The sequence below is a fragment of the Neofelis nebulosa genome, chromosome 18 (genome assembly GCF_028018385.1).
Source record: "Neofelis nebulosa isolate mNeoNeb1 chromosome 18, mNeoNeb1.pri, whole genome shotgun sequence".
In the NCBI taxonomy this organism is placed as follows: domain Eukaryota; kingdom Metazoa; phylum Chordata; class Mammalia; order Carnivora; family Felidae; genus Neofelis; species Neofelis nebulosa.
Window position 1 is genome coordinate 8,023,843 of NC_080799.1, and position 26,304 is coordinate 8,050,146.

At 48.9% G+C, this 26,304-nt stretch overlaps 1 protein-coding gene and 1 pseudogene across 1 annotated transcript; one reads left to right on the top strand and one right to left on the bottom strand.

Moving 5' to 3' along the window:
* Positions 1-623: 623 nt before the first annotated feature.
* On the bottom strand, positions 624-4,656 carry FIS1 (fission, mitochondrial 1). The gene is made up of 5 exons (XM_058711818.1): positions 4,499-4,656; positions 3,482-3,614; positions 2,097-2,173; positions 1,531-1,636; positions 624-940 (listed from the first exon to the last, which is right to left on the bottom strand). The coding sequence occupies exons 1-5, from the start codon at positions 4,541-4,543 to the stop codon at positions 843-845; spliced, it is 459 nt and encodes a 152-aa protein (XP_058567801.1). The 5' UTR covers positions 4,544-4,656; the 3' UTR covers positions 624-842.
* A 14,623-nt stretch (positions 4,657-19,279) lies between these two features.
* On the top strand, positions 19,280-24,637 carry LOC131501579 (transmembrane 9 superfamily member 1-like; annotated as a pseudogene).
* Positions 24,638-26,304: the final 1,667 nt, after the last annotated feature.

Consider the following 26,304-nt stretch of genomic DNA (forward strand, 5'->3'; position numbering starts at 1 on the left):
CCCACGCTGAGCCTGGCACCAGGCGGGTGTGGGGCAAAGCAGGCTGGGTGGGGACTGGGTCCTGACCTTCCATCTTGGAGCCTATGACTGGGATGTCCTGGGTTTGCAACCTTTCTCAAGAACCTGAGGAGTCCTCGCCGAAGGCCCAGCCCTGCCCCTGGGCGGCGACCCCTCCCCTGGAGAGGACGGGGAGGAGGGGGGTGCAGGAAGACAAAGGGAGAGAAGGGTGGAGATTTAGGAGGAAACCGAGTGGGGGCCCCCCCTGGTGTGGAAAACTCCACGTGCTAAGAGGCAGCTGTGTGGGTCAGAGGAGACAGGAGACATAAATCCTGGCCTGTCCCCTCAGCTCTTCCCTTCCCGCCTCCCATCACTGCTTTCTCCCAGGATTCCAGCACCGTGCAAAGGCCATGTCCCGTGTCCCTGTGTCCCCATGCTGCCTACCACTGCTTTGGGGGAGGGGAAGGAAGGAAGGGTGTGGGCTCTGGGCAGCTTGGCGGACAAAGGCGAACCCCACACCAGCCTGGGGGCGGGTAGGAGTAGGAAGGCGAGCAGGAAAGGACCACGGGTGACCCCCACCTTTGGGCCCAGTGGAGCCCGCCCCTTCTTCCACACAGACACAGCGGTTCCGAGCCAAAGCCCAGTTTTATTTACACTCGTCCCGGAGCACGTGGTTTGGGGCTATTGGACAGGTCTCTGGGGAGAGGAGGCCGAAGGCAGAGGGCAGTGATGGGGTACAGGGGAAGGGACGGAAAGGATGGACAGCCACCCCCCCCTACCCCCCCTTCAAACGTCCTCCACAGGCTTCCAGGCATCCCTGGGCAGAGGCGGAGGCGCGGTCTCCTTTAGGATTTGGACTTGGATACAGCAAGTCCGATGAGTCCAGCCAGTCCCGCCACGCCCAGGGCCATCCCTCCAACAATGGCCATGCCCACTAGTCCGTCTGGGGAAGGGAAAAGGGAGACTGTCAGGAGCCCAGCCCCCACAGGGACCCTGCCCGGTGCGCCTCTTCCCCTGGAGTCATGAGGCAAGGGACTCCAAGGCGTACAGAAAGAAGGGACTGAGGGACTGAGGAGGATGTGCTTGGAGAGGGGGAAGGGGTCCTTCAAAGGGAGACCAGAGAGGGGGCGCCTGGGTGGCTCAGTCGGTTGCGCGTCCGACTTCAGCTCAGGTCGTGGTCTCGAGGTTTGTGGGTTCGAGCCCCGCATCGGGCTCTGTGCTGACAGCTCAGAGCCTGGAGCCTGCTTCGGATTCTGGGTCTCCCTCTCTGTGCCCCTCACCTGTTCACACTCTGTCTCTCCCTCTCACAAAAATAAATAAACATTTAAAAAAAGTATCTTCTGAAGGGCAAATTTAAAAAAATTAAATACATACAAAATAAAGGGAGACCAGAGAGCCCAGGCGTGGGGGAAGGAAGACGACTCGGCGAAGAGCAGAGAGGTGCCCTGGGAGGACAGGACGACGGGGCCAGGGAGACAGGCAAGCAGGGGGAGCGGGGGAGCAGGGTGGTGGGGGGCCGAGGGGAAGGTTCACCTTTCTTCATGGCCTTGTCAATAAGCTGCTCCAGTTCCTTGGCCTGGTTGTTCTGGGGCTCTGTCTGCAGCAGCCCCCGCACATACTTTAGTGCCTTCTCATATTCCTGTGCTCAGGGAAAACACAGACACACACACCCCCCAGTATTCCAGCCTCTTCCAGCCCCTCAGAGGGACCTGTACTTGCCCCGGAGGCTCCTCCCTCTACCCCCACCTCCTCCCTCTACCCCCACCTCCTCCCTCCCTCCGGCCCCACCCAATGGAGTAGAGTCCACAAACAACCCCAACTGTGTGGGGGTGATAAGCCTGGGGAGATAACCACCCAAGGCTCGGGGCTGCACCCCAATCCTGAGGTCACCCACACCCTTGGCACCTGGATCTTCTGTCCCTCACCTTCCCTCGGCGTCCGGACCCGTCGCCTTGCACCTCTGTACCCGACACCCCCCTGCCCACTTGCCCTGTCCGGCCTCCCTGACGGCCAGGGCTCTACCCTGGAGGGGAAATGACGGGGTGGGGTGGCCCACCCGGAGAGGGAGGGGGGGGGAAGAAGGGGGCTGCCTGCCTTACCTTGAGCCGGTAGTTCCCCACAGCCAGGTAGAAAACATAATCCCGCTGCTCCTCTTTGCTCCCGTTGGGCAGCAGCTCTGGGGAGGGTGGCGGCAAGAGGGTGAGACCCGCTCCTCTCCTCTCCTCGCGCCTGTGTCCCAGAGACCCCCTCCACTCTCCGAATCCCTGTACGACCCCGGGACAAAGTCACCGTGCTGAGCTTCCGTTTCAGCTCTGGCCCTTCTTGGCTTCCCAGTCAGGGCTCCGGGGCAGCACCAACCCAGGCTGCCAAATACCCCGGTGATGAACGCCCTGGTTTCAACACTATATAGTCAGCTCTGGTTCATCTAAGTGAACTGGAAGGAAACTGAGGCACTGGAGAAGCCAAAGGTACCCGCTGTCTGTTCTCACTGTAGCTGTTTGCTGCCCAGATTGGGGTTAAAATAAATTTGCACTCCCCCCGCCTTTAAAAAATCAGCTCAAAACTCCCCTTCAATTAGGACTCTCTGAATGACCCCCGCCTGACTCTGTCTTAATTCAGTGACTTCACAGAGGCTTCTGTACAATTTGTGGCTAAGTAGCTTTGCAGGTGTTCATCAATCTTTCCCAGTGCCTGTACTTTCTCCTCAGCTAGAAGTGGCAACGCTCAGAGACATCTTCTACAGGTATGCCCCGCAGTAAAGGAAGCCTGAGAAATGCGAATTAGCAACTTAGGCAGATGCCGGGTGAGGTTATTTGCATTTAAAAAGATTCTTATTTTTACAGATTCACAATAGCCAGCCTTCGCTAGCTACTGTTTGCTTCCGCGTGAATACTTGGCCGAGAGAAAGCGGGTACAGGGTACAGAGAAATCTGAAGGTCAAGTATGGCCTCTGACAAAACAGTGACCTATCGAAGACCAACGGGAGACGGGATTCCAATCAAAAAAGCACCATCTGCTCGCAGGTTTGCACTAATCCCACGCCAGCCTCACGAAAGGTTTTCAACTGCTGCTGAGTAAGCGACACGGTGGGGCCAAAGAGCAAGGGCCTGGGACACACAAGACAGGAGCTTCTGGTCCTAATTCAGCCAGGAATTCATCAGCTGTGTCACCTCAGACAAGCCACCCTCCGTCTGTCAGACTGCCAGATCACTAAGTCCTGGGGGGGAGCGACACGCCATGGTTCTGTCTGGCTGAACAGTGATGACGCCACAAGCAAACTGGGCGAAGCCAGGCCAGGGTGCAGCCCTCTGTTGCGGTGCGTTTACTGGCAAAGAACTGTGAGGTGACAGCTACAGGGCCCCGTGTCGACACAGGATCCCAGCGCTTGAGACGGAGGGAGGGAAGGGGGCCACGGTGGTTGGGAAGGGCAGGACGGACCCAAAGGCCACTGGGAAGGGGAGGGTCGGGTAGCCTAGCACCTCACCCTCCAGTAGTGCGATGCCTTTGCGGATGTCATCATTGTACTTGCTTCGCACCAGGCACCAGGCGTACTCAAACTGCGTGCTCTTGGACACGGAGCCTCCTGCCTTCTCAGACTGAAATTTCTTTTCAAACTTCTGCCATAAGAGAGGAGAGGAGTCATTTAGAAAGGAAGGGACGAACCATTCTCTACCGGGACCTGGGTGTCCGTTTCCCAGCTACACTCCATCTTCCCCAGTCTCTGTCACGTTCCCCTCGCGGGCCTTGGCATCTGGCATCCCGGCTTCCGCCATCTCCATCCCTGGGATCCAGGGACTCTGCTTCTTGGCAGCAGGGTGTCTCCCCCGACACTACCCCTGTCCACTTCCCTCCCCCTAGTGGTACCGAGCGGAGATGCCACCTGGTGGCGGCTCCAGGCACCGCCGGCGAAGCAGCTGACCCCGAGCGGCTGGCTGAACAGTAAACACGCTGTCCGAACAGCTCAACAACAGCCCACGCCGTCCCTCGTCGGTGGCTGCTTCCCCCAGCCAGCCCCACCCGGCTGGGTCTGGGCCTTTTCTTATCTGCTAAGTGGGAATAAGAGTAGTGCCCACTTCCTAGAGCTACAAGGATTGAGATATCGCCGGCAATGCACTCAGCACCGTGCCGGTTTCGGTGAGTAACATATGAAACTTCATGCTAGTCGCTATATTCCCCTGTCACTGAAGGAACACTCAAACACAGGTGTCCGCACCCTGACCTCCTAACTCCTGCACGCACTCAGAACTGGTCAGTCTTTCCACGCCAGACTCCAGGCCCCGAGTCTGGGGCGTGGTGGTGCAGGAAACTACAAGTCCCATTGGCCTCCGGGACAAAGAAGAGCCTCTGGGCAGGAGCCGGACGCTGCAGAGGGTGCCGGGAGCCGTAGTTCGGCCTCCCTAGGAGAGCCTGGTGCTGGGTAGAGGGTCTGGCCCCACTCGGACTCTCCTCAGGACCCGCCCGTCCGAATGTTCCCTCTCCCTCCCTCGGGGCCAGGCCTCACCAGCAGGTCGTCCACAGACACCAGCTCGTTCAGCACGGCCTCCATGGCCGCCGCCCCTGCAATCCTTACACCTAGGTCGCTACTGTGCCACCGTCTCCATGGCCCACTGGTAGGGCCGGAGAGCCGCTTCCGTCGTCCGGCGGAAGCGAGCCCCCTCCCCACGCAGAGCCAATCACCTCATGTTGCTGATGCCGAGCCCGCCCCGCCGCCGGGGGACGCCCCGCCCCTTCCTTCCGGCGCCCTCGGCGCACCGGTTGGGGCACTAATGCGCAAGCTCCGCCCGACCCTCTTCCCTCCGCCTGCGGACGGCTCGCGCTGCAGCCCCGAGTCCCCCGTTCGTCCTCCCGAGTTCCCTGTAGGGGCCTTCCTTCACCGAGGCTGCCTTAATAAAGTTGGGAACTGTGTCTTCTAGCTGGCCCTTGGGCTCAGAAACAGCAGAAAGAGGAAGTTGGAGGACCCGGCTTGATCTAAACCTTCCTCCCCTCCGGCCCCACCCCCTCTAGGCCTAGGAACCCGGAGGCTACGTGACATTTCGGTGACAAAATCATAACTGGTCCCAAGGTTTTTAGGGCCTCTGCTGACTCGTACAAGAGGACTGACAACTGGACCTGTTAACATACACCCAGAAACCGCAGTGCATACGCATAGGGGATAATACGGAAATCTTTAAATGGGAATTTAAAGTTGTTACCCCATTACTTGCAGACAGGGCCCAATCTTTTAATACTTAGATAAAGCATCCTCCGGGTGTGCCTGAGAGGGAGCATCGGCCGTGGGTCACGCGGGCAGCGAGGAACAATCAAAACATGGGAAAGGTCAATGTGCACTCCTCTGGTTCCTGTGCTGTGCAGTGATGGGACTGGGTAGTGACTTTCGAATTCTTTTCACCTTGACCCACAGTGCTCCAGTGCACATTACAATGTAAGTTCCATGAGGGCACAGATAGGCTCTTGTTCATTTGTGCGTCTCCAGCACCTGACACAAGATCCATGTCCAATGAATATGTGTTAAATATACATGAAATAAAGCGAACAAAAGTAAATAGGGCAGTGCAGATGCAGGAGATTATCATCCAAACATCCTTCGTGTTTGCCAAGCTCTTTTAATTTTTTGTTTGTTTGTTTAATTCTCATAGTAGCCTTGTGAGTTAGGTAAGCACGAGTTATTCTTCTCTATTGAGCTCGGACAGTTGAGACGACTCATATGAGGAGTCCCATTAGAAGATAAAGGGGAGGGTAGAACAAGTTCATAAGTACACTCTAGCTACTCATCTTTAAAAACCTCAGGCCTAAATTTGTCATTTTTTGCTGGTTTACAATAGAGGACCCCCCCCTTAAGCAGCAGGGTGAACTAGAGAGAAACAATTGGCTTTAACTTAAAATCTAAAAGGCAAGGCAACCCTGAGAAACCATTTGTTAGATAGCACAGTAGGAAAATTAAAAAGAAACCCCCGCAAACTACCACCAGTGCTGCTGAAATCATAATACTGGTTTCACTGGCTTGGCTGGCGGCCAGTATTTTTAATTCACACTCCTTGTCTGTTTGCAATTACACACTTGTGTGATAACCTGATGAATGCCACCCTCCCATTAGAGGCTGGAAGCCACATGCCAGCAGGGTCTGTGTCTATATTGCCCATATTATACCCCTAGAGCTCAGCTCAGTGCCTGCCACTAGTAGATACTCGATTTGTAATTGTTGTGCAAATACTGCAGTCGCCATCATTAACTTTTTGGAAAAGCAACGAGGGAGTATGTAGTGAAAGCTACAAGATGTAATATTACTTAACTGGTAATCTGTGAAATGGTCAACAAAAGCAAAAAACAAAAACAAAAACAAAAACAAAAAAAAAAGGAAAAAGGAAAAGGAAGCCATGAAGATATTCATTCCTGCATTATCTTTGGAGGTAAACAGACAACAAAAGCTCCAGGGAATTGTTTTATTAAATGATGACACATCGATATAACAAAATAACACACAGCTTGGAAGTCAGAGTCGTCTGGACTCTCTGGATGTGGATGGTAATATTCAAAACAAAACGAAAAAGCATGCACTTCTCAAATTTGGTCCTGTAAGTGGTCAGAAAGGAAGCTGACATTTTTTTTGGTGGTTGTTAGTGGGACTGAAACCTAGAGTTGGTACTTGTTAGCACACTCTGGGCCCTGGGCCCCTCCCTTGACTACAGTGTTAGTTGCAAGCCTGCTCTGGTCTTTTGCCCTACAGCTTCTTGTTAGTGGGCAGCCCACGAAAAGAGCTCAGCAAACACCCACTAAACAGGATTCCACTATTTGTGTTCCTCGCGTCTCCGGTGATCTCTCACCTACACTTCCCACTTTCCTCTGCTATCCAATCAGAAAGTCCTATCCACCGCAAGCTCATCCATCCATCCATCCATCCATCCAATCAACAAACAGTAGTTTGAGGCCTACGTGTGCCAGGCACTCTTCTGAGTGCTGGGCAAGAGAAATGAACCAGACACAGTCCTTCTCTCACACAAGTTCCATCTCCATGGAAGAGACAAGACTGCTAACGAATAAATGAATTATCAGCCCACCTCCGCCTCCATTCTGTCACCATACTTCATACATACTTCAGATTTTTTCCTCCTCCAACCCAGCCTGGCTGCCAGTTGTACTTTAAAGTGTAAATCAGGGCTGAGTAAAACGCCGTCTGGGCTACGCAGAACATTGTGCAAATGTCTTATCACGCACGTGAAGCCCGTCAGGGTCGCCCCTGCTTACCTTTCCAGCTTTATCTCCTGGCACCCACCCGTCCTGCACGCCGAGACGTTTTCCTGGCAGCCACCTTTCTTCCACCCGGAATGCTCTCCGTTCACCAAACACCGGAGTGCCAACAGGGCAGGCGATTGACAGCCCCAGGGCCGTCACGCCTCCCGGACAGCTTTCTTCTATCCGGTCCCCGCGCCTCCAGCTCCTCGGAGGTATAGCGTTTATCACCCAGCCCTTCAGTCCTTGATGTGGACAGGGACTGGGTCTCGTTCATTTCTCTGTCAAAGGCCAGGCACCCAAGCGTCGTTCGTGGGGTGAATGAAAGAGTAACCGCTGGCGCTGACAACTACGGAGACATTTGCACTTCCGGGTGGCGGTTAAATTGGCTCCCGAGGAAGGGAGGAGCGGATGCCTTCTCCGGGGCTACTCTAGGAAGAGAGCTCGGTGGTCCCGGAGGACCCGCGGAGCCGCAAGGAGAACGTCTGCGCAGTAGCCGCCTCCTCGGGGAGGCGGGGCCGAGCCGAGCCCGGCGGGGGGGGGGGCGGGGCGGGACGCCGATGGCCAATTAACGGGCTCGGCTCCGAGAGAGAGGCGGAGCGTGGCGCGATTTGCAGGCGGGGTGGTGGGCGCCAAGGCCTTGGACTTTGGGAGCTCTTCCCCTGGCTCTGTGACCCCGGGGTGACCGAAGTGCTCCCTGCTAACTGTTGCCCCAGAGATTTTTCTCTGTAAACTAAAATTTACGTGTTGTCTCCTTTAGAGTCTGTCTGGGTTCAAAAGTGTGTGATGGATACACACAACGTGCACACAAACCCGACGTGCACACGAATCGCCTGGAATCTTGTTAAAAATGCAGTCTGATTCAGTAGGGCTAGGATGAAGCCCAAGGTGTCGCATTTCTTTCTTTTTTTTTTTTTTTTTAATTTTTTTTTCAACGTTTTTAATTTATTTTTGGGACAGAGAGAGACAGAGCATGAACGGGGGAGGGGCAGAGAGAGAGGGAGACACAGAATCAGAAACAGGCTCCAGGCTCCGAGCCATCAGCCCAGAGCCTGACGCGGGGCTCGAACTCACGGACCGCGAGATCGTGACCTGGCTGAAGTCGGACGCTTAACCGACTGCGCCACCCAGGCGCCCCAAGGTGTCGCATTTCTAAGAAGCTCCCACAGGAGGCTGATGCTGTAGATTTTCTAAGACGCTTTCAGGAGCCAAAGTGTGAAACTTTGTCAAAGTGCAGTCTCTGGACCATCAGCATGGGCATCACCTGGGAATTCTTTAGAAATGCAGATAATTGGGGCGCCTGGGGGGGCTCAATGGCTTAAACCTCCTGCTTCATCAGTGAGGTCGTGCTCTCACAGTTAGTGGTTTCAAGCTCTGCTTCCGGCTTTCTGCTCTCAGCACAGAGCCCGCTTTAGATCCTCTCTCTCTGCCCGCTTCCATTTGTTTGCTTTCTCTCTCAAAAATAAACGCTAAAAAAAAAAAAAAAAAAAAATGCAGATAGGGGTGCCTGGGTGGCTCAGTTGGTTAGGCGACCGACTTCTGCTCAGGTCATGATCTCACAGTTTGTGAGTTCGAGCCCCGTTTCGGGCTCTGTGCTGACAGCTCAGAGCCTGGAGCCTATTTCAGATTCTGTGTCTCCCCCTCTCTCTACCCCCTCCCCTGCTCACGCTCTGTGTCTATCTCTCAATAATAAATAAACTTTAAAAAAATTTTTTTAAAAATGCAGGCTATTGGATTTCACACGCACTGAATCACAAAGTGTGCTGGGGGGTGGGCAACAGTTGGTGTTTCTACGAGCCCTATGGGTAAAAAAAAATGTTTTTTCTTTTAGAGAGAGTGTGGGCAAGCCAGGGAGAGGGGCAGAGGGAGAGAGAATCTCAAGCAGGCCCCATGCTCAGCGGAAGCCCAAAGCAGCCCTCCATCCCACGACCCTGGGATCATGACCTGAGCCAAAATCAAGAGCTGGATGTTCAACCGTTCAACCGACTGAGCCACCCAGGTGCCCATCCTATGGGTAATTTTGACGCACACTGGACTTCGAGAACCAGTGGGCAGTGGAAGAGGCCAACTGAGTCTCAACTGTCTATAGACTTGGGACCGTAGTCAATTTGCTGTAATCTAGCTAAGCTTCAGTTTCTTCAGCTGAAAAATCAGGATAAAAATCCTAATGCCTTCCTAGGGAATCTGTAATGAGAAGGAAATGTGAGATGATGAAAACAAAGACCTTGGAACACAGAACAAGCAATTTATAAAGGTTAAGCTATCATTACCATTCAAATGGATGCTAACCCACCTGGCCTGTGGTGGTAGGAAAGTCTTCAGGGAAGAAATGTGAGTTGACACTTGAACCAGGGTCTTGAAGGATAGGAATGCCAGGTGGAGAAGGTGAGAAAAGGTATTCTAGGAACAGGGAGCACTCTAGGTAGTCTCGAGGAGAAGGCCAGGTGTGGGAGGGAAAGTGTTGTGGGAGGACTACCGGAGAGGCGGCTGCAGAATAAATCACAGAGAACTTGTGTGCCGTGCGGTGATAGTTACACTTCATTTTTTTTAGGCAGAGAAAATGGCTTTCCAAGAAGGACAGGATCTGCCATATTTATGAGAAATGGCAAATCTTACAACTGTAGTGGGGAGGCTGTCCTGAGGGGCAGGGAGACCGGTTTGAAGGAGATAGTGTTAGGTCAGGCTAGAATCAGTGAAGACAGGCTAAGGCCCTGGCAATGAAAGTAACAGGAAAATAGTAGGAGGAAATGTTTCTCTGAGAAAATGAACAGAGCTTGGTGACCAAATGGATGTGGAAGACAAGGGAGTGCTTCTAGATTTTTAGCTTGGTGTAAGACTGAACCATTCTTTAAATATGTAGAAGGAAAAACATGTAAATAGAGATTGTACAAATAGAAGCCAGAACTCCAGGGGCTGGAGAACCTTCCCAAGTAGTCAGAAGAGAAGAGAGGCAAGGAGATAAGAAGTAGACATAGGAGCTGCCAAAAAAAAAGGCCAGGAAAGTTGGTGTCTTGAGAGCCAAGAGAGATTTCAGTAGATGCCAGTGGACAATTATTTTAAAGGTTGCACAGACACAGGGCGCCTGGGTGGCTCAGTCGGTTAAGCGTCCGACATTGACTCAAGTCATGAGCTCGCAGTTCATGGGTTCGAGCCCTGTGTCGGGCCCTGTGCTGACAGCTCAGAGCCTGGAGCCTGCTTCCGATTCTGTATCTCCCTCTCTCTCTCCCTCCCTGCTTGTGCACTCTCTCTCTCTCTCTCTCTCAAAAAAATAAACATTAAAAACATTTTTTTTTTAAGTGCACAGACATTAAGTAGGATGAGGACCAAAACTAGGCCCTTAGATTTGACAATAGTTGGTCATTTGTGGTGAACTGATGGGGAGTAATTTCACTAGTGTGATAAGGACAGGAAAAGATTTTTTGAAGAAGGAGGCATGGGCAGGGAGAGGCAGAGTAAGCATATGGAAAAATAACCTTTTTTAAATGTTTATTTCTGAGAGGGAGAGACAGAATGGGAGTGGGAGAGGAGCAGAGAGCGAGGGAGACACAGAATCCAAAGCAGGCTCAGGCTCTGAGCTGTCCACACAGACCTGACTGGAACTCACGAACTTCGAGACCATGACCTGAGCCGAAATCAGACACTCAACCGACTGAGCCACCTAGGCACCCCAAGAGGCATTTTTTTCAGACAACAGATGTACCTTAAATTACACTATTTAGGTGTGATGTTCTTGCCTGTCTATTCTGGAAATAACATCACCTTTGCCATTTACCCCTTTGTTTTTAGGATTTGGGAAAGAGAAGAAGAAGGAAAATTCAGAAGGAGGCAAGAGAATTTTCTGGGTCAGTGAATTTTCATTCATTTTGTTCAGCAATGAATTCAAGCTGCCGAAAAAGGATCGAGAGCATCTTTTACCCCAACCTCGTACGCCGTCCTTGTCTGACCCTGAGCGACTGGGCTACAGACTCTAGGAATTCTTTCAGGACCCCACTGACCTTCCAGAATGTGGCTATATATGTCACCAACGATGAGTGGAGTTGCTTGGACTGGGGCCAGGGGCCCTTTTCCCAGAATGTCGTGGGTTTACTGGGTAAAGATTCTGCCATATAGGGAGGAAGGTTTTGCATTTTTGTTGTAATTCACATTCACTGCTGAGGCATCCGGTGGCTCGTCAGTTAAGCATCGGACACTTGTTTTTGGCCCAGGCCATGATCTCACAGTTGGTGAGTTCAAGCCCCGAGTTGGAGTCAAGCTCTGTGCTGCTGGTGCAGAGCCTGCTTGGGTTTCTTTCTCTCTGCCTCTCTCTCTGCCCCTCCCCTGCTAGCTCTCTCTTTCTCTCTCTCAAAATAAATAAATAAACTTAAAAAAAAATGTCGGTAGATTTTTAAAAATGTTTTATTTATTTTTAAGACAGAGACAGAACATGAGTGGGGGAGGGGCAGAGAGAGAGAGGGAGACACAGAATTGGAAGCAGGCTCCAGGCTCTGAGCTGTCAGCACAGAGCCCAACGCGGGGCTTGAACTCACAAACTGAGATCACGACCTGAGCCAAACTCGGACGCTTAACCGACTGAGGCACCCAGGTGCCCCAAAAGTTGGTAGATTAAGATAGATTAAATCATTGACCATTTAATTCTGTAAATTGATCAGAAGTCACAAACACCAACTCTCTTTAGAGTCTATTGGTAATAAGATTGTGTTGGAACAACTTTCTAGGCCCAAGATGGAGCCCTTCCTGCCCAAGGTGCTGCATCAGCAAACCGAAATTTACATAGCTTTGATGTCCCCATGAATGTTCTGCTTGCCCAAAACAGTCTAGGCCATCAGCCAATCCCCTAACGCCAGGCCAACTCTGGGCTTCTCAACCCAAACCAGGCTGACTACATGGGCCCAGCCAATCAGATATTTTCTATCTTTCTCTTCCTTGTTCTTTAGTCTTTATCTTATCAAAGCTTCCTGCCTGCTGCTCCATTTTGCAGCTTTCTGAAAGGAGAGTGTCCACTTCTTCAAGTGTTAAATAAAGTTTGTCTTCTTTAATTACATTTTAATAATTGCTCATCCAGGGGCACCTGGGTGGCTCAGTGGGTCAAACGTCCGACTTTAGCTCAGGTCGTGATCTCACAGTCCGTGAGTTCGAGCCCCACATTGGGCTCTGTGCTGACAGCCCAGAGCCTGGAGCCTGCTTGGGTTTCTGTGTCTCCCTCTCTCTCTGCCTCTCCCTGACTCACGCTCTATCTCTCTCTTTCTCAAAAATAAATAAACATTTTTAAAAAAACCCATCAAACATGGATGAAAGAAATTGAAGAGACACAAACAAATGGAAAGGTATTCCACGGGCATGGATTGGAAGAACCAACATTGTTAAAATGTCCGTATTATCCAAAGCAATCTACAGATGTAATGCAATCCCTATCAAAATACAAACAGCATTGGGACGCCTGGGTGGCGCAGTCGGTTAAACGTCCGACTTCGGCTCAGGTCATGATCTCACGGTTCGTGAGTTGGAGCCCAGTGTCGGACTCTGTGCTGACAGCTCAGAGCCTGGAGCCTGCTTCAGAGTCTGTGTCTCCCTGTATCTCTCTCCCTCTCTCTCTCCCCCGCTCACGCTCTGTGTCTCTCTCTCTCTCTCAAAAATAAACATTAAAAAAATTTTTTTTAAATACAAACAGCATTTTCCCACAGAACTAGAACCAATAATACTGGCATTTGGATGGAACCACGAAAGACCCCGAATAGTCAAGACCATCTTGAGAAAGAACAAAGCTGGAGGTATCACAATCCCAGATTTCAAGACGTAATACAAAGCTGCAGTAACCAAACGGTACGGTACTGGCACATAAATAGACACATAGATCAATGGAACAGAATAGAGAGCCTGGAAATAAAACCCACACTTACTTGGCCAATTAATTTTTGGTACAGGAAGCAAGAAAATCCAGTGGGAAAAAGCATCTTCAACAAATAGTGTTGGGAAAACTGGACAGCTACATCCAAAAGATGAAACTAGGCCACTTTCTTACACTATACAAAAAATAAATTCAAAATGGATTAAAGACCTAAGTGTGAGACCTGAAACCATAAAATTCCCAGAAGAAAACATACGCAGTAATTTCCTTGACATCAGTGTAGAAACATTTTTCTAGAAATGTCTCCTCAGGCAAGGGAAACAAAAGCAAAAGTAAACTATTGAGGCCATGCCAAAACAAAGATCTGTTACACGGCAAAGGAAATCATCAACAGAAGGGCAAGGTAACCCGCTGAATGGGAAAAGATATTTGCAAATGATGTGTCCAATAAGGGGTTAATATCCCAAATGTGCAAAGAACTCCTACAACTCAACATCAATAAAGTAATCCAATGAAAATGGGCAGAGGACCTGAATAGACATTTCTCTAAAGACGACGTGCAGTTGGTCAATAGACACACAAAAAGATGCTCAACATTACTAATTGTCAGGGAAAAGCAAATCAAAACCACGAAATAACACTTTACGCCTGTCAGAATGGCTGGAATAGGAAAATACAAGAATCCCAAGTGTTGGTGACGAGGCGGGAAAAAGGAACCTTCGTGCACTGTTGGTGGCGATGTAAATTGGCGCAGCCACTGTGGAAAACAGTACGGGGGTTCCTAAAAAAATGAAAAATAGAAACACCATATGATCCAATAACTCCACTACCGAGTATTTACCCAAAGACAATGAAAACGCTAGTTCGCAAAGACAGATGTATCCCTATATTTATTGCAACGTTATTTACAAGAGCCAAGATATGGAAGCAGCCCAAGTGTCCATCGATAGATGAATGGATAAAGAAGAAGTGGTATTTGGGGCGCCTGGGTGGCTCAGTCGGTTAAGCGTCCGACTTCGGCTCAGGTCATGGTCTCACGGTCCGTGAGTTCGAGCCCCGCGTCGGGCTCTGTGCTGACAGCTCAGGGCCTGGAGCCTGTTTCGGATTCTGGGTCTCCCTCTCTCTGACCTTTCCCCGTTCATGCTCTGTCTCTCTCTGTCTCAAAAATAAATAAACGTTAAAAAAATATTTTGTAAAAAAGAAGTGGTATTTATATACAATGGAAAATTAATAAAAAAAGAACGAGATCTTGCCATTTGCAACAACATGGATGGACCTAGAGGGTATTATGCTAAGTGAAATAAGTCAGACAGAAAAAGACAAATACTGTATGATTTCACTCCTATGTGGAATTTAAGAAACAAAACAAACCAAAAAAGAGGCAAACAAATAAGCAAACAAAAAGACTCTTAAATACTAAGAACAATCTGGCAGCTGCCAGAGGGAAGGTGGGCGGGAGGATGGGATGAAATAAAGGAGATTAAGAAGCACAAGTCTCTAGTTACAAAAGAAATAAGTCACGAGATGAAAAGTACAGCCTAGGGAATGTGGCCAATAAGATGATAATAATGTTGGGGGCGCCTGGGTGGCTCAGTCGGTTAGGCGTCCGACTTCAGGTTCAGATCATGATCTTGCAGTTTGTAAGTTCGAGCCCCGCCCTGGGCTCTGTGCTGACAGCTCAGAGCCTGGAGCCTGTTTCAGATTCTGTGTTTCCCTCTCTCTCTCTCTGTCCCTCCCCTGCTCACACTCTGTCTCTCTCTCAAAAATAAATAAACATTAAAAAAATAAAAAATTAAGATGGTAATAACATTGTTTGGTGACAGATGGCGACCACTCTTACTGTGATCACTGAATAATGTATAGAATTGTTGAATCCCTATATTGTACACCTGAAACTAATGTAACCTTGTATGTTAATTATACTTCAATTACAAAAATTCATTGAGCTGTAAAGTTATGGTTTGTGCACATTTCAGGGTGTACGATTCACTTCGATATAATGTTAAAAAAAGAAAAAAAAAAAAAGCTGATTGACTTCCCGGCCAACAACAGCTCTGGAATTGGGGGACGTCCCCAGGGGACAGGCAGCCCTCCAGGCCAGGCTCACATCACAGAGTCTTTGTCCTTTCCTGGATTTGGGTTGGTAATTCTTCACTCTTTTGTTAGCTCTCTGATGCCTTCAAGTGGATGTTTTTCATATTCCAGCTGGCTTTTGGTCTCCTCAGCAGGAGAGATGGGCTAAATCACCTAGCCTACTATTGCCAGGAGAAGTTACCAGAAGGTAAAAACTACCCCCGTAGTTTTCTCCCGTCTGGAGAATGTGGGGTGGGACTGAGAATTCTAAGCTTCTACTCATGGCTTGGTCTTTCTGGTGACCAGCCCCCAACCAGGAGCCCACCAGGCATTGTCTCATTAGAACAAAAGATACTCCCAACACCCAGAATGTTCCCAGGGATTTACGAGCTCTGCCTCAGGAACCAGGGTCAATAATACCTAACATTAGAACAAAAGATGTTCCTAGGGCTTTTTTTTTTTAATGTTTATTTATTTTTTGAGAGAGAGACACACACACACAGAGTGTGAGCAGGAGAGGGGCAGAGAGAGAAAGAGATACAGAATCCGAAGCAGGCTCCAGGCTCTGAGCTGTCAGCACAGAGCCCGATGCGGGTCTCCACCTCACAAATCGTGAGATCATGACCTGAGCTGAAGTCACATCAGACACTCAACCAACTGAGCCATCCAGGTGCCCCAAAAGTACAAGGCATCTTTAAAAACACAAGTATTACTGTTTAAAAACGAAAAAATTTTCAAAATCCCATAAATTGCTTGACAGAAAATAGCCATGCTTCTACCGGTTAAAATAGGTTTTTAACTGAGCTCTATTTTCCTAAGAGTAGAACAAAGTTAGTCACTGAACACACCATCCACTTCACTCCCTGCCAGTCTAGCAGACGTCAGGGTCCGAGACCTGGGGGTGGGGGTGGTAGGGTGACAGTGTCTACGGATGGGCTTGAAAAAGTTCTTGACCCCCATAACACTGCAAAATATACACACATACACATTTACGTTTGGGGAAAGAAGGGGTTCACGGCTTCCATTAGATCCTTGAAATTATAAATACAGGAAAGCAAGGACCTTTCTAAGTCATGGGGTGGGACGCCATGAGACATGGAGGGAACATGAGGGCCAATCAGAAGAACCTGTTTGAATGAGATAGGGGTTCAGGTAGCAGAACTGTGGCGGCTGGTTAATATCACTACAGCCACGTTCACGGCTGAGCCCTCCAGACTGCTCACCCCCCTGCGGCTCCACATTTGCGCTGCTATGGAATATCTGAGACGGATAACAAGGGGCTAATTATGCATCAGGTCTAGGTTTAATGGAATAAACTGTTGTTTTAAGCATAAATTAGGGGGACAGCAGTGTGATGAAAGTTGCATGTTTGTTTCATGTCGAACTTTTAGAATTTTATAGCAGGAAGGATGAGAGGGTGTCTAAGTCACTCCCTCATGTTTCATGTGGAAAAAAAAAAAAACAGGATTAAGGAGGTGAAGTGATTTTCTCAAAATCCCTGTGTCTCCTGGCTCTCAGTCTGCAGCAGTTTTTCAACGCACTAACTACTCTCTCTTCTGATATACATGGGGGAGGGGGGAGGGCAACTTTTTAAAGAAAGGAATTCTGGGGCAAAATCATCTGTTTCTGGTAAAAAGGCAGGTAGCTCAGTCATTCAAGAGGAAGAACATTTGCGTGACTTGGGTTCCTTAAAATGTTCCAGTCTAAAAAACATCCCCTCCCACCACTTGGACGCGTTCAGATGCGAGGAAGGATGTTCCAGAAGGCCAGCTGTGACCCAGCGCTGAATAGAGGCTGCTTCCTCTGAAACACGAGGTCGTATCAAGCTGGGCAAATCTAAGAGCCAGAGCAGGCACCGAACCTTCCTGAATGTCAAAATCGTTCAGCTATTTTTAAAACGTTCGGACTTTTATTGGTTTAACAGCCGAGAGGGGATGAAAGGGGTAGAAAAAGCCTGAAGAAATTTGTAACTTAGATAAATGTTTTATGTACCCAGAGGGTTTTTGTTCAGTGCTATAGTGTCTGAAACTTACATGTGTCATGGGGCTGAATGCTGCCCCTGCCCCACTTTGTGTGTTGAAATCCTAATCTCCAGTTTGTCACAATGGCTGTGTTTGGAGATAGGGTCTTTAAAGAGATAGCTGAGTTAAAATGAGGTCATTAAGGTAGCCCATGATCCAGTATGACCGGTGCCCTTATAAGAAGAAATTGGGACACAGATTCACAGAGGAAAGCGCCGGTGAGGACACAGGGAGAAGATGTCCAGGAGCCAACCGTGTTGACTTGACCTTGGACTTCCAGCCTCCAGAACTGTGAAAAAATAAATTTCTGGTTTTTTTTTTTTTTTTTAATTTTTTTTTCAACGTTTTTAATTTATTTTTGGGACAGAGAGAGACAGAGCATGAACGGGGGAGGGGCAGAGAGAGAGGGAGACACAGAATCGGAAACAGGCTCCAGGCTCCGAGCCATCAGCCCAGAGCCCGACGTGGGGCTCGAACTCACGGACCGCGAGATCGTGACCTGGCTGAAGTCGGACGCTTAACCGACTGCGCCACCCAGGCGCCCCTAAATTTCTGGTTTTTGAGCTACCCAGCCTGTGGTATTTTGTTACGGCAGACAACATGCAAGCCTCATTTTGCACGAGAAGGCGAACTTCTTTGTATAATTCTACGGAAACCTTCTTTGCAAGGTATTGGTGAGGCACAAGACACTTCTCCCTTGGTTCGGTTCCTCCATTCCGGAGCTTTCTGGATCTGATTCCCACACAAGCCAGTGTGTTCCCGGCCTCTCTGCTTCTCCCATTCACTCTGAGTGTGCAATGCCGACAGTTTTTCAGATACTGGCGCTGAACTCCAAGAGGCACTGAGGCAAAGGTCTCTGTCTGTCTCCTGTGATCGCCGAGGCTCCGAACAGCGCTCTGCTGGCCCCTTACCATCCCCAAACCCTACTCAGGTTCTGCTGCAGGGATCTGTGGGGCCTCCCTCTCTTGGTGAGGCTGGAGGGGCCGGAGAGAGGGGCACAGACCTGGGCTTCAGAAGCGTGTGCGGTGGTAGTTCTCGGGCTCAGGGAGGAGCAGGACTGGAGACCTGTGAGCCCCTGACACACTTTCCTCCCTGCTCCGCCCAGCCGGGGGTCACCTCACTTCCCCTCGGCTTTCGACATCCAGAGAAGCCTCCCCAGCTGGCCGTACCAGCCCTGCCAACCCCCGTGGGGAGACTGTCTCCCATAGTGCAGTTTCCGCACTACGTTAGGTGCGGAAACTAGAGCAGTAAAGAAAAGCCCAGACCCATCTCGACGAAAACCCGCCGGGTGAGGGAAAATGGTTCAGAAAAGCAATTATGACAATACCATGGGCAGAGTGTTCCCATTCAGTGATGCCCGTGTCGGGGGCACAGAGGGGAGGGGTCTTGAACGCGAGACTGAAGTTAAGGAAAAGTTTTGAAGGGGTGATCGCAGAGCTGAGCTTTGAAAGCTGAACATCGCTGGCCAGGCGTGGAGAAGGAGCAAAGCACAGGTTACTGCAAAGGCTAAGAAAGGGGAGCCTGGATGGCTCAGTCGGTTAAGCGTCCTAGTCTTTTCTTCTTTTTAAGTTTATTTACTTATTTTTGAGAGAGAGTGAGAGAGAGCACACATACAAGCAGGGGAGGGGCAGAGAGAGAGAGAGAGAGAGAGAGAGAGAGAGAGAGAGAGAGAGAAACACAGAATCCAAGGCAGCCTCCAGGCTCTGAACGATTTCGGCTCAGGTCATGATCTCACAGTTTGTGAGTTCGAACCCTGCATCAGGCTCTGCACTGATAGTGAAGAGCCTGCTTGGGATTCTCTCTCTCTCTCTCTCTCTCTCTCTCTCTCTCTCAAAATAAATAAATAAAACTTAAAAAAAAAATAAAGAATGGGACCTGGGAGCCGTACTCCTGGATCCAGATCCAGTACTTAAGAACTAAATGACCTCGAGCAAGTTTCTCGACATCTCTTAGCCTCAGTTTTATCATCTATAAAATGGGAAATAATAACCACCTCATATTATTTTGAGAATCAAATGAAATAATGCATATTGCCTGCGAAAAAACATAGGTGCTCAAGAAATCATAAAGGGTTTCTAAAGAAATGAAACCAAGGACTCGTTACATAAATAGGGGAATGGCAGGGATGAGGCTAAAGAGGCAGCAGGGTCCGGATGATGCGGGGCTTGTGTGGTAAGTTAAAGAAGCTAGGACTTCACCCCGTAGGCCGTGGGGAGCCACTGAAAGCTGTGGGCAGGAGAAGAGCAGGACCAGATTGACATCTTAGCAACATCACTCTGGCCGCGCCAGGGAGGATGGCGGCAGGGAACAGAGAGACTTGCTTCGGTCCTGGGAAGGGTTGACCTAGGGACAGTTGGGGGGCAGATGGGCTTCAGAGTCGGGAGCCTGCCCTGTGCGGACGTGAGCATCTGAGAGGCATCAGCGTCAAGAGGGGCAAGAAAGCATTGCCCCTTTGGACTGCAGGGGGAGAAGGAGGCGAGCCTAGGGTTCCTTTCTCCCCACCCTCGCTGATGCTTGTTATCTCTTGTCTTGTTTGATAATAACCATCCAAACAGGTGTGAGGCGATGTCTCACATGGTTGGGGTTTGCATTTCCCTAATGATTAGTAATGTTGAGCGCCGTTTTAAAATTTGTTTAATTTTTTAACGCTTATTTTTGAGAGACAGAGTGTGAGCGGGGGAGGGGCAGAGAGCGGGAGACACAGAATCCGAAGCAGGCTCCAGGCTCTGAGCTGTCAGCACAGAGCCCGATGCGGTGCTTGAACTTGAGAACCGTGAGGTCATGACCTGAGCCGAAGTCGGACGCTTAAGTGACTGAGGTGCCCCGAGTGCCTTTTCAATGTCTGTCCTGTTGGAAAAAGGGCCGTTCGGGTCCCTTTGCCTTTTAAAAATTTAATTAGCTAATCAATTAACTAATTAATTAATTTTTTAATTTACATCTAAGTAAGTTAGCATATAGTGCAACAATGATTTCAGGAGTAGCTTCCAAGTGGTTCATCCCCTGTGTATACCACCGAGTGCTCCTCCCAACAAGCATCTTCCTTAGTGCCCCTTCCCCATTTAGCCCATCCCTCCTCCCACACCCCATCCAGCAACCCTCGGTGTGTTCTCCAAATTTATGAGTCTCTTACGTTTTGTCCCCTCCCTGTTTTTATATTCTTTTGGTTTCCTTTCCCTTTGCTTCCCTTCATCTGTTTTGTCTCTTAAATTCCACATACATGAGTGAAGTCATATGGTAATTGTGTCTGACTGCCAGTTCCATCCACGTGGCTGCAAATGATCGTTTTGCCACTTTTCACTGGGTTGTTTCTTTGCTGTTGACTTTTAGGAGTTCCCTACATATTTTGGAGGTTAACCCCTTACCAGAAATATGATTTCCAATCTCTCTCCCTCCATACATTGCCTTTTCATCTTGTTGATGGTTTCCTCGGTTGTGCGGAAGCTGTTTAGTTGAAGCTGCCTTTGTTTTTGGCGTATGAATAAACTCTCAGAACTGCTTTTGCCCTGAAGGCACTGGCCAACTCCACAGGGAGCTGCCGCAAAATGGAGCCATAGTTCTGCTCACAGGCCTCGAGCTTGAGAAGATCAGAAAAGCGTAAGTCCAAGGGACCCAACACGCATGCTCAGGGTAAGGTGACACCAGACTTAAACCCACGTTCTTTTGGCACAGGGGAAAGGTTCCTGGAAGGCAGTAAACCAAGCCCAGGCTTCCTGAGGAATAGAACACGGAATTCACACTTCAGGGGTGGTGCGCAGGTAGGAATTTGGCTGCAAGTGGTGTTGGCGCCCCAGGCATCTGGCAAGAGCGAATATCCCTTTGGAAACACAGAAGAGATCTGATTTCTCTGCATTCTCGCCAGTACTTGGTATTACCAGTATTTTTCGTGTTAGCCGGGCCATAAATGGTTAAGCGTATTGTTTGCATTTCCCTAATGGCTAAGGATGTTGAACATTTTATAACCTCTGGTGCAACACCTGTTCATGTATTTTGCCCATTTCTGAAGGGGATTATCTGGGGCGCTTTGTTTGCTTGTTTGTTTATTGCTGAATTCTTAGTATTTTCTAGATTCAAGTCCTTGGCCAGATATGCGCTTTACAAATGTTTTGTCCCAGTCTGCAACTAGTCTTAAGTCTGCAACATCTTAAGAGGGTCTTTTGTGGAGCAAAAATTTTAATTTTGATACAATTTAAAGCTATCAATTATTCTCTTTGGTGGATCCTGCTTTCGGTGTCAGGTCTAAGAACTTTTTGTCTAGACCAAGGTTCCTCAAAACTCAATTTTCTCAATTTTGAGAATGTGAGGTAAAAGTGAACACAGCAGCTCTGTGTCACTCATTTCTCACTTATCTGTGTAACCATGGTGATGACCCTTGGGCAGACTCAGAACAAAACTCCTGGAACATTCGCACAGCTGCCGGTGAGATGTTATTCCATATGCCCAAAGCAGAGGGTGAAGAGAAAGGCTGTCAGCATGTTTAAAATAAATGTAAGGATTGGGGCGCCTGGGTGGCTCAGTCGGTTAAGTGTCTGACTTCGGCCCAAGTCATGATCTCACAGTTCGTAAGTTCGAGCCCCGCGTCGGGTTCTGTGCTGACGGCTCGGAGCCTGGAGCCTGCTTCGGATTCTGTGTCTCCCTCTCTCTCTGCCCCTCCCCTGCTTGTCCTCTGTCTCTGTCTCTCTCTCTCAAAAATAAATAAACGTTAAAAAAAAGTTTATTAAAAAGAACTTTGGACCCCAAGACTCGGGTTGTATTCCCTGGGCCAGGACATCTCACATATGTTCCTGCTGTTTGCACATGGAGAAGGTGTGCCTGTGCTACTGTCCCCACAGAGAGATAAGAAAGCATGCATTTGACCTCTCTAGGCTTTGCTTATAAATATCTTTTTCCTGCTGTTCCTGCATTGTATCCTTTGCTGTAATAAATCTTAACCTGAAGTATAACTTTATGTGGGGTCCCGTGGGTTCTGCCAGTGCATGATGGACTAGCTGTGAGACCACTGAGACAGGGGGTTGTTTTTCTTAAAACTAAGAATTAAGTTTGTTTGCTTTTTAAATTAAAAAAGCATTTTTTAATGTTTATTTTTTGAGAGAGAGAGAGAGAGAGAGAGAGAGAGAGAGAGAGACTGAGTGGGAGTGGGAGAGGGACAGAGAGAGAGGGAGACACAGAATCCGAAGCAGGCTCCAGGCTCCGAGCTGTCAGCACACAGCCCGATGTGGGACTCGAACTCATGAAGCTGAGATCATGACCTGAGCAGAAGTCAGATCCTTAACCTATTGGAACACCCAGCCACCCCATTTTTTAAATGTTATTTATTTTGAGAGAGGGAGAGAGGAGAGAGAGAGAGAGAGAGAGAGAGAGAGAGAGAGAGAGAGAGAGAGAGTATGTGCACACATGTAAGTGGGAGAGGGGCAGAGAGCCAGGGAGAGAGAGAATCCCAAGCAGGATCCATGCTGTCAGCATGGAGCCCGATTCGGGGCTCAATCCCACAACAGTGAAATCATGATCTGAGCTGAAATCAGGAGTTGGACACTTAGCCAACTGAGCCATGCAGGCACCCCAAGAATTCAGCTTTTTAAATTGTTATAAGACTTCTAAAATCATCTATTTCATAACTGAGCAATTTTGGTAGTTTGTAGCTTTCAAGGAATTGGTCCATTTCATCCAATGGAGTCTGTGGGAATGGCCAATATTTTATTCTTTTTGGTTTTGTTTTCAGAGCATCTTCATGGAAATTATTTGACGTGATTTCTAACTGCGACCCTGTGTGGCAGGCAGGGCAGGCGTTACTATTGGCGTTGACAAAGAAACATAGTGCTCAGAAGTACCTGTTTCAGGACCACGTGGACAGAAAATTGCAAAGCTGATATTAGAGCCCAGGGCTCCTGGCTCCAAGCTTCTCTTCTGGCAATAAGGTCCCAACCATCACACCCACGTAATTCTGTTGCCTTCCATCCCTACCTCTCGGCTCTTTCTTAACTGGCTTTTTACTCTCTGCCTAACCTTCCCTTGTCATGCTTTTTCTTGATTGAATCCTATCTCTTAAAAGAATTTTTTTTAATGTTGATTTATTTTTGAGAGAGAGAGAGAGAAAAACAGAGTGTGAGCAGGGGAGGGGCAGAGAGAGAGGGAGACACAGAATCTGAAACAGGCTCTGGGCTCTGAGCCGTCAGCACAGAATCTGACGCGGGGCTTGAACTCATGAATGGAGAGATCATGACCTGAGCCGAAGCTGGATGCTTAACCGACTGAGCCACCCAGGTGTCCCTAGAGACTTTTTTTGATGGTCACAACTGGAAGAGTGCTACTCACATCTAGTGGGAAGAGGCCAGGGACGCTGCTAAATATCCCACCGATGTCAAGACAGCCCTGTCCAGAACAAAGAATGATCTGGTCCAAATGTCAGTAGTCGGTAGTAGTCAGCCAAGGTTGAGACACTCTGCTCTCATCCTATGCCCAGGGAGGCCTTGTCTGACTCCTAGCTGGCTCTTTGTACGTGACGCAGTTATGCCAGGCCACCAAGGCTGCAATGCTTTGAATTTGTGGTGGACGACTTGTCAATCGGTGGCTTTGTGGGCTACAAGGAGGACAGTGGCTTCCTGCCACGTGGCCCTAAGATAGGACTCTAGATCCCTTTGGATTTTCACATTGAATCCATGGAGATGGAATTATTTTGCCAATGTCTCAGGGTTGGGTTTCAGGTCCCACACCCTGGCTGGGTGATGGCCTCATCCGCACTTACAGAGTGTGCTGGTCTGAGACTTCAGTGGAAGGTTGGGGGTGGCAGGGTCGTGGTGCTGATGGTGGTGGCTTCTTCCCCCAAGCACTGGAAATCTACTGCCTGTCCGTCATCAACTCCAGGGTGCCCATGTTCTCACAGGTGGCACTTGTGGCTGTCATTCTTACGTGTGCTTTGGAATGACCTCACTGGGTACAACTTAGATGAGGAGGTAACCTCTGGAGCTTCTGGTGATGGTTTTGACCAGGGTGACAATGGCTGGAAAATCGTCCACACGGATGCCCTCCTCTCCCATCCATACCGTGGTCTGCTCTGTGCTATGCTGGTCACGGGTGCCCAGTTCCTGACCTCTGGGCATTGGTGAGATGATAAGAATTAATTGGGGGTTTCTCAAGGGGTAGAACTAAGTAGGTCATCTACTTAGTAGAAGGTTTGCAGATCTTCTCTTCTTTCGAAGATGAGGGGCAGACCTAAGGGGTGGGGTGGCTCTAGAGAGGATGCGTATATTCTACGTTAGGGTTTCTGGACAACAGAATTGGGGGTAGATTGCTTTGCTGCAGGCGTTGGGTCTGGAAGAAAGGGGACTGATTCCTCTACGATGTACCGGAAGAGGGACAGGTGAGACCTACACAGGCTTTTTGCTGCTTCCCTACCAGCACTGTTATCATGGTGCTGCTGGGCCTCCTCAGTGTGTATCGTCATGAGGCCATTGACTCGGTGCCATCTTGTATGTCCTGACCTGCTGTATCTCTGGCTATGTGTCTAGCCACTTCTACTGGCAGACTGGGGTTGGATGTTGGGTGTGGGACGTCACCCTCACCACTGGTCTCTTCTCTGGAAGAGAAGTCCCTCTCCGACTGCCTTGGCCATGTCCCATAAATCTTGATACGTTCCATTTTCAGTGCAATGTGATTTATTCCTTTGAGAGTTCCTCTTTGACACGTGGATTATTGTGTGTGTCCATGTGTTGGAGAATTTCCTGCTATCTTTCTGTTACTGATTTCTAGTTTGATTCTATTGTGATCAAAGGTCACACTCTGTATGATTTCAATTCTTTTGAATTTGTTGAAATTTGTTTTATGACCCAGGACATAGTCTATCTTGGTGAATGCCCCAGGTGCACTTGAAAAGAATGAGTATTCTGCTGTTCTTGGGTGGAGTGGTTCTATAAATATCAATTAGGTCCTTCTGAATGACAGTGTTGTTCTATATCCTTGCCGGTTTTCTCACTAGTAATTCTGTCTACTGTTGAGACAGTGGTGTTAAAAAACCTCAACTATAATTCTGGATTGGCCTATTTCTCTTTTCAGTTCTATCAACTTTGCTTCATGTATATTGGAATTCTGTTGTTTGGTCCACACTCATTTAGGACCGCTATGCCTTCTTGGTGAATAGATCCTTTTACCAGTATGTGATGTCCTTCTCTATCCTTCGCAATTTTCATTGCTCTGAAGTTTACTTCATCTGTTATCAACATAGCCACTACTGTTTTCTACTGACTGATGTTTGCATAGTGTATCTTTATCCTTTTACTTTCAATCTACATATATCTTTATATTTGAAGTGAGTTTCTTATCTACAGTACATAGTTGGATTGTGTTGTTTTTAAGTGACCAAAAGGCCACCTGGAGCTCCACCCCTTTAAAAAAAATTTATTTGTTTATTTATTTTTGAGGGAGAGAGAGACACAGAGCGTGAGTGGGGGAGAGACAGAGAGAGAAGGAGACACAGAATCTGAAACAGGCTCCAGGCTCTGAGCTGTCAGCACAGAGCCTGATGCGGGGCTCAAACTCACAGACGGTGAGATCTTGACCTGAGCAGAAGTCAGACGCTTAACTGACTGAGCCACCCAGGTGCCCTGGAGCTCGACCCTTTGATTCTCCTGGTTTAGCAATTCCAGAGCACAGAACGTGCCTCTCTCCTGGTAGCTCCAACAGCCTTCCCAAGGAGGCCTCTCATTGGCCTTGGCCCCACTCGGTTTTTATTTTAATTTTTTTTAAGTTTATTTATTTATTTTGAGAGAGAGAGAGAGAGAGAGAGAGAGAGAGAGAGAGAGATCACATGCAGGTGAAGGGCAGAGAGAAGGAGAAACAGAATCCCAAGCAGGCTCCCAGCCCTCAGCTCAGAGCCCGATGTGGGGCTCAAACCCATTAACCATGAGATCATGACCTAAGCAGAAGCCAGGAGTCAGACCCTTAACTGACTGAGCCACCCAGATGCCCATCACTCTTTGTTTTTAACTAGTGCATCCATACCATTTACATTTAATGTAATTTTGGTATGTTAGGGTTTAAGTTTGCCATTTTATTATTTCTTTTCTGGTTTTCGTTCCTCTGTTTCCCTTTTCATGCTTTTCTCTGGGTTTCCTGAACATTTCTTAGAATTCCTTTCTGATTTATCTATAC

What these genes read in the sequence shown, in the direction of transcription:
- FIS1 (XM_058711818.1), bottom strand. Translation starts at nt 4,543, where the DNA reads ATGGAGGCCGTGCTGAACGAGCTGGTGTCTGTGGACGACCTGCTG. An exon ending in TGGGGAACTACCGGCTCAAG is followed by an intron (nt 1,637 to 2,096) that starts GTAAGGCAGGCA and finishes CCCTGAGCACAG; the next exon opens with GAATATGAGAAGGCACTAAA. An exon ending in TGACAAGGCCATGAAGAAAG is followed by an intron (nt 941 to 1,530) that starts GTGAACCTTCCC and finishes TCCCTTCCCCAG; the next exon opens with ACGGACTAGTGGGCATGGCC.